Below are 17,934 nucleotides of genomic sequence, written 5' to 3'. Positions count from 1 at the left end.
TCTGCTGAAAGTGAAGAGAGAAGTTATGCTTAAAAGAAATACTGCATTTAAGCCTATTTTGAAAGCAGGTCTAAATATTACTAGAACCAACACGGCCAAGCTAGACACCAATGTTCTTGTATTACAATACAATATGGAAACATCAAACTTGGTATCAAGTGTTAATAATATATGGGAAACTCATTTTGACAAAGAAATGAAGGGAAAGTTGGGGCATAAACCTAAGGTTGTGTACAGTACAGTAGAGGGCATAATATAAAGAATATTCTTGAAAGTGTCAACAGAAAACAAGGCAAGCACAGGTCATTGATGTACAAATGTGGTGCTTGCAAGACCTGTAAAAATATAAATGATGGTAAGAATGTCTTTATAGGAAGTTTTGAACATTCTATAGGATGCCCGGGCAGGTGCAACTGCAATACCACTATGGTGGTTTATTTAACTACATGCTTATCATGCCCTGGTTTCTATGTAGGCAAGACCAAAAGAAGGCTACGGGATTGCATTACTAAGCACCTTAGATACATTAAAAATAAAAAAATGAACACTGCGTTGTGTGTTCATACTCTAGAATGTCCCAACTACAAAAGATTTTTATTCTTTATCATTGATGGAGTACAGAGTGACTCTAGGGGTGGGGATGATGAATTAGAATTAGAAGCCATAGAAACTAAATGGCAACTGAGACTAAATGCTTGTTGCAAGCCAGGTTTAAATGATTATTGTTCAATAGCTCCCTTTTTGAAGCAAAGGTCAGCAGAGGTTTAATTTTAAGTGTACTGTGAAAACACTTATCTGACTGCAACAAACAGATCAACTATGTTTTGAATTTTTAAGTATGTTTTATATTATTGTGTTCATTATTTATACTATTACTAATATTTTTATCTTGAATGTACTTTTTATTGTGGTTTACAGTATGTATATTACACATTCAGGGGAAGTATGCCTTTAAGTTTAGATAAAACAAAATCCACGTCAGCAGAACCAGCAGCAAAAATTCCAATGTTAAGTGTTTTATTAACATCCACTTTTCGTTCAAAAAAACTGAACTTCTTCAGACAGACATCAAAAGGTAGCAAATGTAAAAAAAACTCCTTAAATACACAATTTTAAGGATACATTTGAATGGACCAACCAACTGGTTGAAACTCACTGACATCAATGTGTGGGAAACAGCTGATCTCAAAACTTCTTAAAGTACTACTGCATACAACAGTCAAATCCATGGAAAATGTGTTTTAAAACCAAAACAAAGTGGAAATATGTATGAACATAATATTTAAAATGTTTAAAACCAAAAAACGTAGTATATAAAACCTTTTTAATGACAAAAGGTAAAAAGAAAAAATAGTAAGTGAAAAATACTTATAATAACATTACCTCTGCATGCTTCTAAGTTTCAAAATGCAAGCTAAACTTACTCTATCATTGAGACCTGGAAGTCTATAAGAACAGAGTTTCAGCTGCCAAATCACTTCTAGGCGCTCTAATAATAGTTGAAAAGGACCCCCCCCTGATGTCAAAGGAAACCTGTCCTAACACCCTAAAAGTAAAACTATGCTGAGGGTGGTCATTAACATGTTTCGCCAAAGCATTTTCACACTTGTTTTTCCTAATACAGTATAAATGCTCATAGATTCTTTCATTAAAACCTCTGTCAGTCTTGCCCACATAAAATGCTGGGCAAGACTGGCAGCAAGCCAAATAAACAACCGATCGAGATTTACAGTTGAATCTACCAACAGTGGAGAAAGAAGACCCAGCAATTTTAAAGCTCGAACCAGTGGCAATATGCCTACACATGTTACAACTCTCACATTTGAAAGTGCCCTCTGTTCTAACACGAGTGTCCTTTTTTGTTTCTAATATCCGTTTGAGGTTGTCACCCCTCCTATATATAAACCTAGGCAAAGTGCCAAACTTAGCTTGTAAGGCATCATCACACAAGAGAATACTCCAGTTCTTGACAACCACCTCCTTAATTAGGTGAATCTCAGCACTGTAATTAGTGATGAAAGAGATAAAAGTGTCAACTTTCTTGCGGTCTAAAAAGACTTCAGGCATAACTGGAGATGGATGTTCTAGTGAACAACTTGTGAACGAACTACTTTGTAAAATAGGTTTATAAACACCCCCATACCTTTTAGTCTGGACCTCAGTAACCAGGTCATGAATAAACTTGTCTGGGTAACCTCTATGTAGGAACAATCCCTTAATGAACTCACATTCTTCTAAAAATAGTTCATCGTCGGTTACCATTCGAGCAGCGCACACAAGTTGCCCCTTGACAACCCCTCTTTTCTGGTGCCCAGGATGGGCACTGGTGAAGTGTAACATGGTATTAGAGTAAGAACTCTTCCGAAATATTTTAGCCTTAAAGCTACCAGCAGAAATGTCTTTATATAAGTCTACAGCCAGATAAGAAATTCTAGAATCAGACTCTACAAATGTAAACTTCAAAAAAGACGTGCTGGAGTTGAGATAGTCCATAAAGGTTCTCACATCATTAACTGAACCTTCCGTCAGTATAAAGATGTCATCCAAAAATCTGGTGTAAAAATCAATTTTGAACTGACCGTTGTAATTGCCAAGCACATGTCTGTGTTCCCATTCGGCCATAACCATGTTGGCAAAACTGGCCCCTACTGGTGAGCCCATGGCTACACCAGTCTTCTGTAAATATATCTCTCCCCCAAATGTTATAAAGTTGTACCTCAAAATGACATCTAACAATTCCTGCACCAATCTGATTTCTACACTGCTAGCATTGTGATGCAATAAACGGTCAGTGACCCAGTCTATCCCTGTAACATGAGGAATAGACGTATAGAGGTCTTTTACGTCTATTGTCAAAAATCTATGGCCGCTCTTGAATTCTAAAGCATCTATGGCTTTCAAAAAAGCCCAAGAATCTTTACAAATGTGTGTTTCCTTTTCAACATATTTTTTCAATATGTTGTCCACATACTTGGCTATCGGGTAAGTGATAGAACCCCTAGCGTTAACCAATAGCCTCATGGGGGGGTTGTACACATCTTTATGGATCTTGGGCAATCCGAAAACTGTTGGAATCTTAGGGAACGAAACAGTCAAATATTTCAACACATCTTGTTCTATAACATTTTCTAAAAACAAGTCATTCAAGAAAACATGGATGCACCTATACGCTGCATTCAATTCATTAATGCTAGATAGTGTATAAGCATCCTGCAATAACATGTGGATGAGGCAGTTTTCATAATGACAAGTGTCCATTAGTACTAAACCACCCCCCTTGTCTGGTTTAAGGATCCTGACAGGTAAACTTTTTAAAGTATCCAACAAGTCTACTTCGTCATCAGACAAGTTTTTGTTCGTAAATGTCCTAGAACAGTTAACCAAGTTTCTAATTTCAGTTTCACGCAAGTGTTCAAATAAAAAAAAAGTAAAGGATGGATAGGGGGGTTGAATGTACTTGGGACTCTCAAAGTTTTTTTGTCTAAAGCAGTGTTACCAAAAATTGACAATAAATTCAACCTACGTATAAACAACTTCAAATCAAGTAGTGTGCATGCTAAGTTAAAACGTCTCCATGGAACAAAGGTAAGACCTTTTGAAAATAAATCAGACATCTCCATAGTAATTGTAAAACTCGAATAGTTATAAACAAAAAAGTCTCCAAAACTGTTACTGATAATGTCAGGATTTGTCCTTCTTGTTACTTCTGAAAAGGTTTCTTGCTGTTGTTCCTGTAATGGCTCCTCGTGTTGTAAAACCTCTGGTGGTTCTGTCCCCGGTTCGAGGAAAAAGACGGTGTAGAACAAGAAATCTCCTCATCCCTACCACCATCAGTTACAAAATTTTCTGTAGGAACAACATCCTCCACACCCTCTCCGATGACCGGCCTACTGGAAATAGCTGTCTGCCTCATAACCCCATTAGTTAGGTTAATAGGAGCACCTAGACTGTCGGCAACACTCTGAGAATGGGGCGGGAGGGATATGCAGTTAGTTTGTTGTATGCATCTATGTCTCTTTTCAGTTTTTTCATTTTCATCTCCATGTTACGAGATATCTGTTGGTCTGTAGTTGAGAAAATTTGTTTATACTCATAATTGTACCTGTTGAAATCTACATGTGACTTGATATTAGTGTCCAAAATTTCAATTTCACCACTCAACTGGTCTATAAATTTCTGATAGAATTTAGCCATTAAATCCATTAACTCATGTCCATGTCTATCAAACAAACTGATCAGCTCACTGTGGAACTCTGAACCAGCTATCAGTCCAGTGGGGTACTGCCAAGAGCGCAAGCCCTTTGGCACAACCCCCACTTTTTTACATTCATTGAAATAGGAAATCTCTAACTGAAGCTTCTTTACCTTTAAAGATTTGTGGTCCAAGGTCTTCAAAAAGTCCACTAAAGGAGCTTCTGGTGTCCCTGTGTTGCTGGACGCAAACCCGTTCCTATTCTCAAAAACTGGGAGTTGCTCATTCAACCAAGATGTAACATTAAGTGGGTCTCCAGTTCGGCTCAGAGATGAACTGGTCCTGGAACGTTCACCGGTAGGTCTAGGATGTACAGGAACCCTTGAAACAGTTGAGGTGGAACTTCCACTGTCCTCATGGACATTCGACCCATCACTGGTGTGAGTTGTCGCCACAGGAGCTGAATCAGCTCCAAGTACTTCTTCTACCAAATTATCAGCACTTCTCTTGACTGCTACTAGCCCATCCAAACGTTGAGAAAGCACATCCATCCTTTCATTAAGCTTTTTGACCATATTAGTGAAAGAAACCAGTGCAGAATTGTCCAAACTAGCACCTTCTTCCAATTCCATAATTGCTACCGGTTAAAACTGCTGGTAGTGGATGCAAAACAAACAAACTGAAGCAACAGAAAAATTAAAACAAACTGAAATAGATAAAACAAAATCCACGTCAGCAGAACCAGCAGCAAAAAGTCCAATGTTAAGTGTTTTATTAACATCCACTTTTCGTTCAAAAAAAACTGAACTTCTTCAGACAGACATCAAAAGGTAGCAAATGTAAAAAACTCCTTAAATACACAATTAACAACACATGATACATTTGAGTGGACCAACAAACTGGTTGAAACTCACTGACATCAATGTGTGGGAAAAAGCTGATCTCAAAACTTCTTAAAGTACTACTGCATACAACAGTCAAATCCATGGAAAATGTGATTTAAAACCAAAACAAAGTGGAAATATGTATGAACATAATATTTAAAATGTTTAAAACCAAAAAACATAGTATATAAAACCTTTTTAATGACAAAAGGTAAAAAGTAAAAAATAGTAAGTGAAAAATACTCATAATAACATTACCTCTGCATGCTTCTAAGTTTCAAAATGCAAGCTAAACTTACTCTGTCATTGAGACCTGGAAGTCTATAAGAACAGAGTTTCAGCTGCCAAATCACTTCCTGGCGCTCTAATAATAGTTGAAAAGGACCCCCCCCCCGATGTCAAAGGAAACCTGTCCTAACACCCTAAAAGTAAAACTATGCTGAGGGTGGTCATTAACATGTTTCGCCAAAGCATTTTCACACTTGTTTTTCCTAATACGGTATAAATGCTCATAGATTCTTTCATTAAAACCTCTGTCAGTCTTGCCCACATAAAATGCTGGGCAAGACTGGCAGCAAGCCAAATAAACAACCGATCGAGATTTACAGTTGAATCTACCAACAGTGGAGAAAGAAGACCCAGCAATTTTAAAGCTCGAACCAGTGGCAATATGCCTACACATGTTACAACTCTCACATTTGAAAGTGCCCTCTGTTCTAACACGAGTTTCCTTTTTTGTTTCTAATATCCGTTTGAGGTTGTCACCCCTCCTATATATAAACCTAGGCAAAGTGCCAAACGTAGCTTGTAAGGCATCATCACACAAGAAAATACTCCAGTTCTTGACAACCACCTCCTTAATTAGGTGAATCTCAGCACTGTAATTAGTGATGAAAGAGATAGAAGTGTCAACTTTCTTGCTGTCTAAAAAGACTTCAGGCATAACTGGAGATGGATGTTCTAGTGAACAACTTGTGAACGAACTAATTTGTAAAATAGGTTTATAAACACCCCCAATACCTTTTAGTCTGGACCTCAGTAACCAGGTCATGAATAAACTTGTCTGGGTAACCTCTATGTAGGAACAATCCCTTAATGAACTCACATTCTTCTAAAAATAGTTCATCGTCGGTTACCATTCGAGCAGCGCACACAAGTTGCCCCTTGACTACCCCTCTTTTCTGGTGCCCAGGATAGGCACTGGTGAAGTGTAACATGGTATTAGAGTAAGAACTCTTCCGAAATATTTTAGCCTTAAAGCTACCAGCAGAAATGTCTTTATATAAGTCTACATTCAGATAAGAAATTCTAGAATCAGACTCTACAAATGTAAACTTCAAAAAAGACGTGCTAGAGTTGAGATAGTCCATAAAGGTTCTCACATCATTAACTGAACCTTCCGTCAGTATAAAGATGTCATCCAAAAATCTGGTGTAAAAATCAATTTTGAACTGACCGTTGTAATTGCCTTTTGCATTTGCATTTGCGAACAAAAACTTGTCTGATGACGAAGTAGACTTGTTGGATACTTTAAAAAGTTTACCTGTCAGGATCCTTAAACCAGACAAGGGGGGTGGTTTAGTACTAATGGACACTTGTCATTATGAAAACTGCCTCATCCACATGTTATTGCAGGATGCTTATACACTATCTAGCATTAATGAATTGAATGCAGCGTATAGGTGCATCCATGTTTTCTTGAATGACTTGTTTTTAGAAAATGTTATAGAACAAGATGTGTTGAAATATTTGACTGTTTCGTTCCCTAAGATTCCAACAGTTTTCGGATTGCCCAAGATCCATAAAGATGTGTACAACCCCCCCATGAGGCTATTGGTTAACGCTAGGGGTTCTATCACTTACCCGATAGCCAAGTATGTGGACAACATATTGAAAAAATATGTTGAAAAGGAAACACACATTTGTAAAGATTCTTGGGCTTTTTTGAAAGCCATAGGTGCTTTAGAATTCAAGAGAGGCCATAGATTTTTGACAATAGATGTAAAAGACCTCTATACGTCTATTCCTCATGTTACAGGGATAGACTGGGTCACTGACCGTTTATTGCATCACAATGCTAGCAGTGTAGAAATCAGATTGGTGCAGGAATTGTTAGATGTCATTTTGAAGTACAACTTTGTAACATTTAGGGGAGAGATATATTTACAGAAGACTGGTGTAGCCATGGGCTCACCAGTAGGGGCCAGTTTTGCCAACATGGTTATGGCCGAATGGGAACACAGACATGTGCTTGGCAATTACAACGGTCAGTTCAAAATTGATTTTTACACCAGATTTTTGGATGACATCTTTATACTGACGGAAGGTTCAGTTAATGATGTGAGAACCTTTATGGACTATCTCAACTACAGCACGTCTTTTTTGAAGTTTACATTTGTAGAGTCTGATTCTAGAATTTCTTATCTGGATGTAGACTTATATAAAGACATTTCTGCTGGTAGCTTTAAGGCTAAAATATTTCGGAAGAGTTCTTACTCTAATACCATGTTACACTTCACCAGTGCCCATCCTGGGCACCAGAAAAGAGGGGTAGTCAAGGGGCAACTTGTGCGCACTGCTCGAATGGTAACCAACGATGAACTATTTTTAGAAGAATGTGAGTTCATTAAGGGATTGTTCCTACATAGAGATTACCCAGACAGGTTTATTCATGACCTGGTTACTGAGGTCCAGACAAAAAGGTATGGGGGTGTTTATAAACCTATTTTACAAAGTAGTTCATTCACAAGTTGTTCACTAGAACATCCATATCCAGTTATGCCTGAAGTCTTTTTAGACAGCAAGAAAGTTGACACTTCTATCTCTTTCATCACTAATTACAGTGCTGAGATTCACCTAATTAAGGAGGTGGTTGTCAAGAACCGGAGTATTTTCTTGTGTGATGATGCCTTACAAGCTAAGTTTGGCACTTTGCCTAGGTTTATATATAGGAGGGGTGACAACCTCAAATGGATATTAGAAACAAAAAAGGACACTCGTGTTAGAACAGAGGGCACTTTCAAATGTGAGAGTTGTAACATGTGTAGGCATATTGCCACTGGTTTGAGCTTTAAAATTGCTGGGTCTTCTTTCTCCACTGTTGGTAGATTCAACTGTAAATCTCGATCGGTTGTTTATTTGGCTTGCTGCCAGTCTTGCCCAGCATTTTATGTGGGCAAGACTGACAGAGGTTTTAATGAAAGAATCTATGAGCATTTATACTGTATTAGGAAAAACAAGTGTGAAAATGCTTTGGCGAAACATGTTAATGACCACCTTCAGCATAGTTTTACTTTTAGGGTGTTAGGACAGGTTTCCTTTGACATCAGGGGGGGTCCTTTTCAACTATTATTAGAGCGCCTAGAAGTGATTTGGCAGCTGAAACTCTGTTCTTATAGACTTCCAGGTCTCAATGACAGAGTAAGTTTAGCTTGCATTTTGAAACTTAGAAGCATGCAGAGGTAATGTTATTATGAGTATTTTTCACTTACTATTTTTTACTTTTTACCTTTTGTCATTAAAAAGGTTTTATATACTACGTTTTTTGGTTTTAAACATTTTAAATATTATGTTCATACATATTTCCACTTTGTTTTGGTTTTAAAATACATTTTCCATGGATTTGACTGTTGTATGCAGTAGTACTTTAAGAAGTTTTGAGATCAGCTTTTTCCCACACATTGATGTCAGTGTGTTTCAACCAGTTGGTTGGTCCATTCAAATGTATCATGTGTTGTTAATTGTGTATTTAAGGAGTTTTTTACATTTGCTACCTTTTGATGTCTGTCTGAAGAAGTTCAGTTTTTTTTGAACGAAAAGTGGATGTTAATAAAATACTTAACATTGGACTTTTTGCTGCTGGTTCTGCTGACGTGGATTTTGTTTTATCTATTTCAGTTTGTTTTAATTTTTCTGATGCCTTTAGGTTTAGTCAGGGTAATTTCATTGATACAAGCAAAATCCTGAATAGTTGCTTAAGCAATCAGAGTATATAAAGGAAGTTGCATCATAATTGAGTGACTCTGATGAAGCCAATTCATGTTTCTTGTTGAAAGCGCTTAGTTGGTTTTACTTTAACAGTGTTTAATGTTAAATAAACTAGTGTTTCATGCAAATACTGCCTTGGTGCCTCGCTTGTTTATTTTTATTACTGTTTACAAGTTTTTGAGCCATTTGGCTTCTTTTTTTGCTATAATTCTTAAAAGGTGTCCATATCAGATCCCTAAGAAAGCCAATTTGTCCTTCTTGGGACCTTAACTTTGTTCTTGAAAATCTGACTTGGTCCCCTTTTGAGCTTGCCTTTTCTTCTTCCGTGTGGCATTGTACTTAGAAGGTTGTATTGTTGGTGGCTGTTACTTTTACCAAGAGAGTTTCTAATCCCAAGCTCTCAAGGTACTTCCTCCTTTTTTGTTTTTTCACAAGGATGGGGAGTCTTTGTACCAGTCGTTTTATTTCCAAGGTGGTTAATGATTTGTCCTTGAATCAATCCATTCATCTTCCCTCCTTTTTTCTTTTTTTTTTCACAGACTTCTAACGAGAGGGTACTACACATCTTGGTTTTACACAGATAGCTCAGATATTACTCAGATAAGACAAAATGCATCAGAAAATCTGAGCAACGTTTTGTTTCCTTTCATGCCCAAGAAACTGGTTTTGGCAGTGTCTAGGCAAACCATCTCCTCCAAGATTTCTAAGGCTATTTTGTTTCGTTATTCTTTTCATGGCAAGTAGCTTCCTTCTTCTGTTCATGCTCACTCTACAAAGGCAGTAGCTTTTTCCACTTTTTTCAAGCATCTGGATTATAGATCCATCCTGGAAGCTGCTTCTTGGTCTTCTATTCACACATTTATGAAATATTTTAAGTTGGAAGTCATTTCCAAAGCCAGGGCAGGATTTGCTAGTGCTGTCTTCATGGGTTTGTGGTGGACTCTTTACCTTCTTTCTCCCATACTTTCCAGTAGCTTTTTTACTCTCCTAGAGTAAAGAATGCTGCAACAGTGATAAGGAAGCACATAGTACAGTTGTGTAAGATCTTATCATAACAGTAGATGTTTTGCTTATCACTGTTGCAGTATTCGATCCTTCCCTCCTGCCCCCTATTATTTTCTGTTGCCCTACTGCTGGCCAAGGAGTTTCTTATTCTATCCTTATCTCCTACTGATTCCACTCCTGGATGGGTATGCTGTTGTTTCTTTGATGTTGCTCTGGTTCTCCTGGGTCACTTCAGTGCCGAGGTTTCAGCATCTGTACATCACATATCTACCTGATGCCTTGCACGTAGGACATACAGTACCTGGAAGGTGTAAGGCATATGGTATGCTGACCAGATGTTAGGCTATTCTTGAAAGGATATCCCAAGAGTAAAGAATACTACAACAGTGAAAACTAGGACATCTACTGTTATGGTAAGATGTCATACAACTGTATCTTCTACTTACTTATTTGTTTAATTCTGACCATATTGTTTGTGTCCAGAACTAAATGTTGAGAAGGTTTTGTCTTTTTTTTGGGGGGGGGGGGGATTCAGTGCAGAAGTCTGTGTGTAAATGCTTGCGCATTAATATTTGGTGCTGATCCTCCACCCCAGCTGCTGTACTCCTGTTACTTTCTGCAAACAGTTGATGTCGGAAGTGCTTACAAGCTGTCAAGAATCACCAGGAATCATTTAGAAATGCCAGTAATCAGTTAGCTAAGATATGAACTGTAGGGATCGGTTACCCCAAGCAGTTGACCAAGTTGTATGCTGCAAATTCCAAAAACAATGTTAATGCTGTTTAAATGTGTGTAAAATGTTGTTTGATCTGAGAAAAACACCTCAGAGTTTCTTGGCTTAAATGTGTCGTCATGGACACCATTAGTGTGCCCTTCTACATTATCATGATGAGACTGACATTGACAAGTCAGTACTGTTGGCTAATTGTTTTTTTTTTTTTTTTACTTCCTTATTTAGATAACATGGCTGTCAGTGAGATGATGATTGGTAAAATGGAGCAAACCTTAAGAAGTAGTGGACATAAAATTAATCACTGTTAAACTGTTATACATACTGATAGCTGATATGAATGTACCTCAGCTGTCCTGTGTTACTTTGGAATGCAAGCTCTCATAAGTCACTTGTTCACTCTTGATAGAGAGAAAACAATGATTTCTAAAGATTGATGTGTACTATTTTGAGAAATGTTCCCTATCCCAGTGTTGCACTACTGTGGAGTTGGATGTAAGTTTGGGGGTTGGTAGATTTATTCACCAAATATAGGGTGCAGGAGGGGCATTTCGATTTCTGGTAGTCAGGCAAATGTTTATATGGTTTTGAGTAGTCAGGATCACTAGAGTTATTCTACTGCAGGTGACATTTGATCTTACATAGTAGAAATATGTACTTGTTATGTTAAATCAGAGCATGACTTACGTGACTGTAGTGAACCAGGAGACTGCTCACTTACAGATGTAGACTTATTGCTTGACATTCTTTCATTAGGGGATTGTATTCAACCCTGTCAGAAGACATTTTCAGATCAACCAAAAAAACTGTAGTTTATCACTATCTTTCATTTTGGAATTAAGTGTATTGTCACTTTTCTTGAATTTTTGCTGCACCTGGACTATTATCCTGTAAGCAACTCCATCACAAATATATAAGGATTATAACAGATTTATAATGTAGCTTGATTGTATTTATTATACAACCAGTACGAAAGTCACTTTGGAATAGTAAATGTGTTAGTTTTTGCTCTCTCTGTCTTTCTCACCAATAAGCATCAGTGAGCACAAAAAGCTAGACAATCATTCTTTCAAAAATCAATTATGCTTCCTTTACAGAAAAAAAAATCCAGGTATGATGCTTTGAGTTGTTCTTATGTTGTTATGACAAGCCAGCGTGTAAACACAGTCTGGAAGAATGGTTTGACTTTAAGGTATAACAACTAGCATTTTTATAAGTGTATTTAAAGTGACTTCAGTAATGTTAGCTATTGATTTTGGATTTATTCTGATAGTTTGATTCTAGCCTTTGAAACATTGCCTTTCAAGATTTCAGTTCTTACTCCTGAACCTTCAGTGGCCCACTCCACTGACCTTGTGCAAAGCACTAGTATATACAAAAACTACTTTAGAGACCCTTATTTTTATGCTCATAGGTAGGTACTAGGCTATTGGCCCTAGGGCCTATACAAGCCTAGCCAGAAAAGTACCCTGGCTTTCGCCACCCAAGAAAATTATTTTCCTGTGCCCCTGCCAAGCAGAACCACAGAAGTGATCCCCGGGGTGAATTTCCTATTGCCCATCCAATCATCAAGATTTTTCTTGAAGAGTGCTAATGAGGAGCTCTGTTTGACATAGATAGGTAGTCTGTTCCAGAGTATGGGAAGTCTCTGGGACAGGAATCTATCCCTCCAGCGTGTTCTGTTTATTGTGGTGACAAGGTTTAGGTCCCTAGAATGTGTAGCTCGGAGGGATTGGGATTTCTTTAAGTGGAGCATGTCCAACAGCTCTGGGTTTGACATAGCTTTGTATGTTAGGCAGAGATCACCTCTGAGTAGGCGATATGTGATGGAGTAAAGCTGGAGTTTTTTTAGACGGTCTGAGTAGGGCAGCTGTTTGAGGCCATTAATCCTCTTTGTGAGGTATTTCTGCGGCCTTTCCAGTTGTTGTAGATGTCTTGTGAGGTACATACCAAAAGGGGCGTTGTACTCTATAATGGGTCTAATGAGTGATGAGTAGAGGGGAACAATGACCTCTTTTTTTCTGGATGAGAAACCTTTTGTGATGAGGTGTGCCACGTAGAAGGATTTTCTGACCACTGTGGCAATGTGATTATCAAAGGAGAGACTACTGTCCACCTGTGTCCCAAGGTCTCTTATCACACTTTCAGTGTTAAGTAGACTACCGCCTGTGTGGTAGTTCATGGGTACAGAGTTTTTACCAAAGGGGATAACAATGCACTTTTTGGCATTGAGCTTGAGACCATGGCTTTGACACCAGGCATCTGTCTCAGTGAGGCCCTTTTGTAGAATGTCCATATCGTTAGGAGTTTCGATTATGGCTCCTAGTTTGCAGTCATCTGCGAATTTAGTTAGCCAAAGATCTTCTGTGTTAGCCTGTACTTCAGAGAAATTCTTAATAAACTTCTTAATAAACTCCTCACACACCTCATATGGGGTCTGCACCCAACAACCTCCTACTTTCTTATTCAAGCTTTGAGGTTGCTGTTGCATAAGAATAGTGGCAGAGTGACACTTGAAGTTAAATCTCTGTTAATCCATGAACTTTCACACTATTCTGCAAAAGTATGTGAATCTGGAAAAAAGCCGAGATCTAAGAAGCTGCATGCAATTTCAATCTGTTAAATGTATCCACTTCAGCCTGAGGAAGGATTATTTAGGTGAGTAATTCTTTAACATTGTAAATAAGGCTTGGCATACTGCTAAGATGCAGCAGTAAGAAAAAGAAAAATGTATAACTCACAGAATTGTTTCCAAGCTAAGGAATGCTGCTGTTAGTATTTTTTTTAAATATTTTGAAATATTTTGCTTACTTTGAGCACTTTGTTAGTGAAATATATAAATATCTACTTACATGTCTGGTGAAATGTGTGAAACAGTTTTTATGTAATTGCTTTCTGATATAGTAAATTCCTGGAAAATAACCCATTCTGGTAGTCCTTGGCTTCCCTTCATTGTTAAATATCCAGACAGAGGGTGCAACTGAGCTGCTTGCTTGTGGTTTAGCATGATATAATTTCCTGATCCGTCTACTTCACGAGCAACCTACGAAGTACAATGTAAGACAGGTATGACGTCATCATATTCAGTGATATTTATACATTAACTCAAATCCGATATTAAAACAATTATGTGAGTATAATCATTTAAATGTATCCCCCATAACCAGTAGTAACTAGATTAAATGGTTGAATTGCAAATTTGATTACAGTTTATTTTTATAGTTTGGACATAGCCATACAAATTACTGGTCAAGTGTTAAAGAATACCATGCACAAGTCTTTAATAACAAAGTAACTGCTGGTACTTACATCTGACCAGCAGCATGACAAATTATATTTAAAGTGTAGGGAGCAGATGAGTTTAAGAAAGTAGACACCAGTTAGATGTAGTTTACTGAGCATATATGTAAAGCCATGGAAAGAATTATCATGGAAATGATCGATGGTGATATTGTAAACCTCCAGACACTGTACCTAACCCAGTTTGGTTTCATCAAGTGCAGATCATGCCTACTCAGCCTGGTGGACTTCTTTGAGAAGGTCACCAAAGAAATGGATAAGGGCAAAATGTTTCACACTACCTACCTTGACCTGGCCAAGGCATTTCACACAATACCCCCTCAAGCATTGTTGACAAACTCAAAAGGTAAGGTACAAACTCATATGTCACCCAGTGGATAGCCAACTGGCTCATAGACAGGACCCAGGAAGTTAGAATTGGGGAGTCCACCTCTACAAAGAGGCCAGTCATAAGTGGAGTCCATCAGGGATCAGTCCTTGGACCACTCCTTTTTGGCATTTACTTCTCTGAAGTCAAGGCCAATGTCAGTGGTCTCTGGCTGTTTACAGATGATTGCAAATTAGGAGTTGTCTTTAAATCCCACACTGACACAAATGTTCTCCAGGAGGGCTTGACACAGACAAACAACTGGTGTCAGAGCTATGGACTAAAACTAAATGCCATGAAATGCATAATAGTATTCTTCGGGAAGTCATCTATTCCTGGTAACTATTCTATTGACAACACAACCCTTAGAGTTGACCCAGTAGTCAGGGATTTAGGGACACACATAGATAGTAATCTAGCCTTTGACCATCATGTGTCTACAGTAGTGAGGAAATCATTTTATGTTGAACAACTTATAAACAAAGGTATGGCATCTAAGTCCAAGGAATTCATTGTTCCACTGTACTCTGCATTCATCAGACCTGTGATTGAGTACAATGCCCCCTTTGGTATGTACGTATCTAATCAGGCTTATCCAACAATTGAAACGTCCACAGAGGTTCCTCACTAAAAGAATACGGGACTTAAATAAAATGTCCTATGCAGACCACCTCAAGGCTCTATCCCAGTATTCTGTCTCCTACAGGTTTTTGAGGGGGAGATCTATGCCTGACATACAGAGTGTTGTCAGACCCCACTCTGATGGACCTCCTGATTATCCGCAAAACAAACAGCAGTAGAATTACCTGTTCTAAAGACCTAAACCTTGCCTGTGATATAAATAGGACCTGCTGGAGAGACAGGTATGTATCCCAGAGATTACCCCATCTCTGGAACAGGCTTCCTATCCATGTGAAACAGAGTTCCTCCCTAACCCAATTCAAGTGCAACCTGGACAATTGGGTGGGGAACAGGAAATTCATCCCTTGTTAGGCACCTATGTCTCTAATGGACACAGGCAACTTGTAACTGTTTCATCTCCCAAGCCCCTGCTTACAGTTATCAAGGGGATCAGAATTTGTCGGAGATTTGGGGTGCATGGCTGGCTTAAAAAGGCCCTTGTGGTTGTTAGCCTAGTAAACACCTATGAACAAGATTTATTATCAAAATTGCATTCAATGAATTCGGTAATTTTCCTTACAGAATTTGGTATACTAGAAAAGCTGATTATTTATGTTCAAAATGGAGATATGGGTTTGCTTCTTTCTATACAGGCAGAGTGTGTTTTCACTAAATTGTGTTTTAGCAAATTTCTTTTCAGTATGTTATACCAGGCAGATTTCTAAATATTATACAGTGGCTGTCTGTGTTTATATTTATCAAAAATATGAAAAGGAAAGTCATGACATTATTTATAAATCACTAAAAGTATATACTTATTTATCTATAATGAGGTTTCACATAAAAGAGCATTAACTGATAGTTAAAAAAATACATTTGGAGCAGAACTACTGAGTGTATTAAAAAGTGTACCCCTGGATTCCAGAAGCAGTTATACTCAAAGAAAGATGTTGTACTGAATTTTAGTGGTAATACATTAACATGCCCGTCCTAAAATTTTCTAAATTATTTATAGTAGTCTATCAGTACTAATTTGACAATGGCTTGGTTAGTGTTTTGATTTATTCCTCTGCATTACATTGCTTTTTTTTATGTACCTTGGGTTGAATCTAAAAATGGTCCATGGTGATTACTGTTCTACTCCAGTAAATAAATTCAAGCAAATAAATATACAAATGTCCATGTTTGTTAATAGTTGCTACATTTTAAATAACTTCCAGCATTGATTCCATTCTGCATTTAACACAATTCTCTTTTAAGCTACTGACTGTTTATATTCTAAAATGAATAAGGAGATTCTCACAGTGTGAACTTTTAATCAGGTTAAGATGGTCATTTTTCCAGTACTGTTAAGTCATATTCAACTTGTGTAGTAATCCAATGAAAAAACATTTTCCATATTATACTCATTCACACCCAACGATAACTTAGAGGTGCCAATACATCTACAGAATGCCTTTAGGCTGTAGGAGGAAAATGGTGTACCGTGCGCAGCAGAGGTGTAGCTTTGGTGGGGTAAAGGGGTCAGCTGCCCCAGGTGCAAGGTACTAGGATCATGAACAGGAGATGCCGATTGACTATTTGAGTAGTACTGGAACAGAAATGAATACTGTTGTTATGGTAAGGACTGTCTGCAGGACTGAAGTGCTTCAGTGCTTCATGTGAGGCATGAGCCATAGCAAACTGCTTGCTACAAATGGATCAGGTCACACATACAGTTTTTAAAGGACCTTTTTTCCCCCTCAACTTGGAGTTGAAGGGTATAGAAGTGGAACTTGGCTTGCTTCCTACTGAGGTTAGGTGCTGGGTAACTTGGGAATGCAATTTTTTTGCTCCACAGGGAGTGCAGAAATGGGATCTGGCTGAGATTGGAATTGAACAAACTTTTGTTTTTGTGTACTTAGCTTAGCTGGTGGGTGCCATATTGGAAAATGGTACCAGCTGCAAGATGCACCAGCTATGGCTGTACCAAGAAAACACAAGTGAAGACAGGGAAGACATGCAGATAACATACTGAAGGCACTACAGCTAGTGCTAAGCAAACTCAGTAACCTTTCTTTCTCTAGAAATGAACTACAAGGATAGTACAGTTGTGCATGTAAACTTGCCATAACAGCAGGTATTCAAATGAGCACTGTTGCAGTAGTCTAAGCTTTGTGGATAGGCTAACATACTTAGAATAATGAGGATATGGAAGGGGAAGGGTACTGGACCCCTTGGAGAATGGTTCTAGTAAAGCTTGTCCTAGACCAAGAGAAGGAATCTAGATTATAGTGCTTTGAAAATGTATGCACAGAGGACCAAGTTGCTGCTTCTAGAATACTTCTAGACTCCAGCCCTTTCGCAAGGACCTGATAGAATGAGTCTTGACCCCGTCTGTAATAGTTTTATTGGAGCAGGAATAACAAAAGGTATGAGACAACCATTTGGAAGTCTGCTGTGACACAGATTTTCCTTTTTTCTTACCTTTGCAAGAAATGAACAACTGATCAGAAGTTCTGAAAGATTTTGTTCTGTCAAGATAGTACCAGAGTTGTCTGTCAACATCCAAAGTCTAAAGTATCCTTTCTCCCTCATCTTTGGTTTCGTAAAAGAAAACAGGGAGATGGATAGTTTTGCTTAAAGTAAACACTGATACCACTTTAGGTTTAAAACAAGGATTAGTTCTGAAAGAAACCATGTCTCTGTGAAAGATGAGATAAGGTTGACCTACCATAAGAGTTTGCAACTCAGAAACTCTTCTTGCAGAGGTCACAGCAATTAGAAAATCTGTTTTCCATGTTAACCTCAAGTCAGTCAGATGAACTGCTTCAAATGGAGCAAGAGTTAGTTTCCCTAACACAGAATT

At 38.1% G+C, this 17,934-nt stretch overlaps 1 protein-coding gene across 1 annotated transcript in view; it reads right to left on the bottom strand.

The window, feature by feature from the left end:
- DHX32 (DEAH-box helicase 32 (putative)) overlaps window positions 1-17,934 on the bottom strand; it is a 507,915-nt gene that overhangs the window by 78,020 nt on the left and 411,961 nt on the right. Inside the window, exon 10 of the mRNA XM_044056183.1 lies at window positions 13,651-13,841. Coding sequence (XP_043912118.1) covers window positions 13,651-13,841 — 191 coding nt within the window. The remainder of the gene's footprint in view (window positions 1-13,650; window positions 13,842-17,934) is intronic.

Source organism: Protopterus annectens, chromosome 14.part0, assembly GCF_019279795.1.
Source record: "Protopterus annectens isolate FY-2018-M chromosome 14.part0, PAN1.0, whole genome shotgun sequence".
NCBI lineage: Eukaryota > Metazoa > Chordata > Ceratodontiformes > Protopteridae > Protopterus > Protopterus annectens.
Note: the sequence above shows the minus strand (reverse complement) of the source record. Positions and strands in the feature narration are given on the sequence as shown.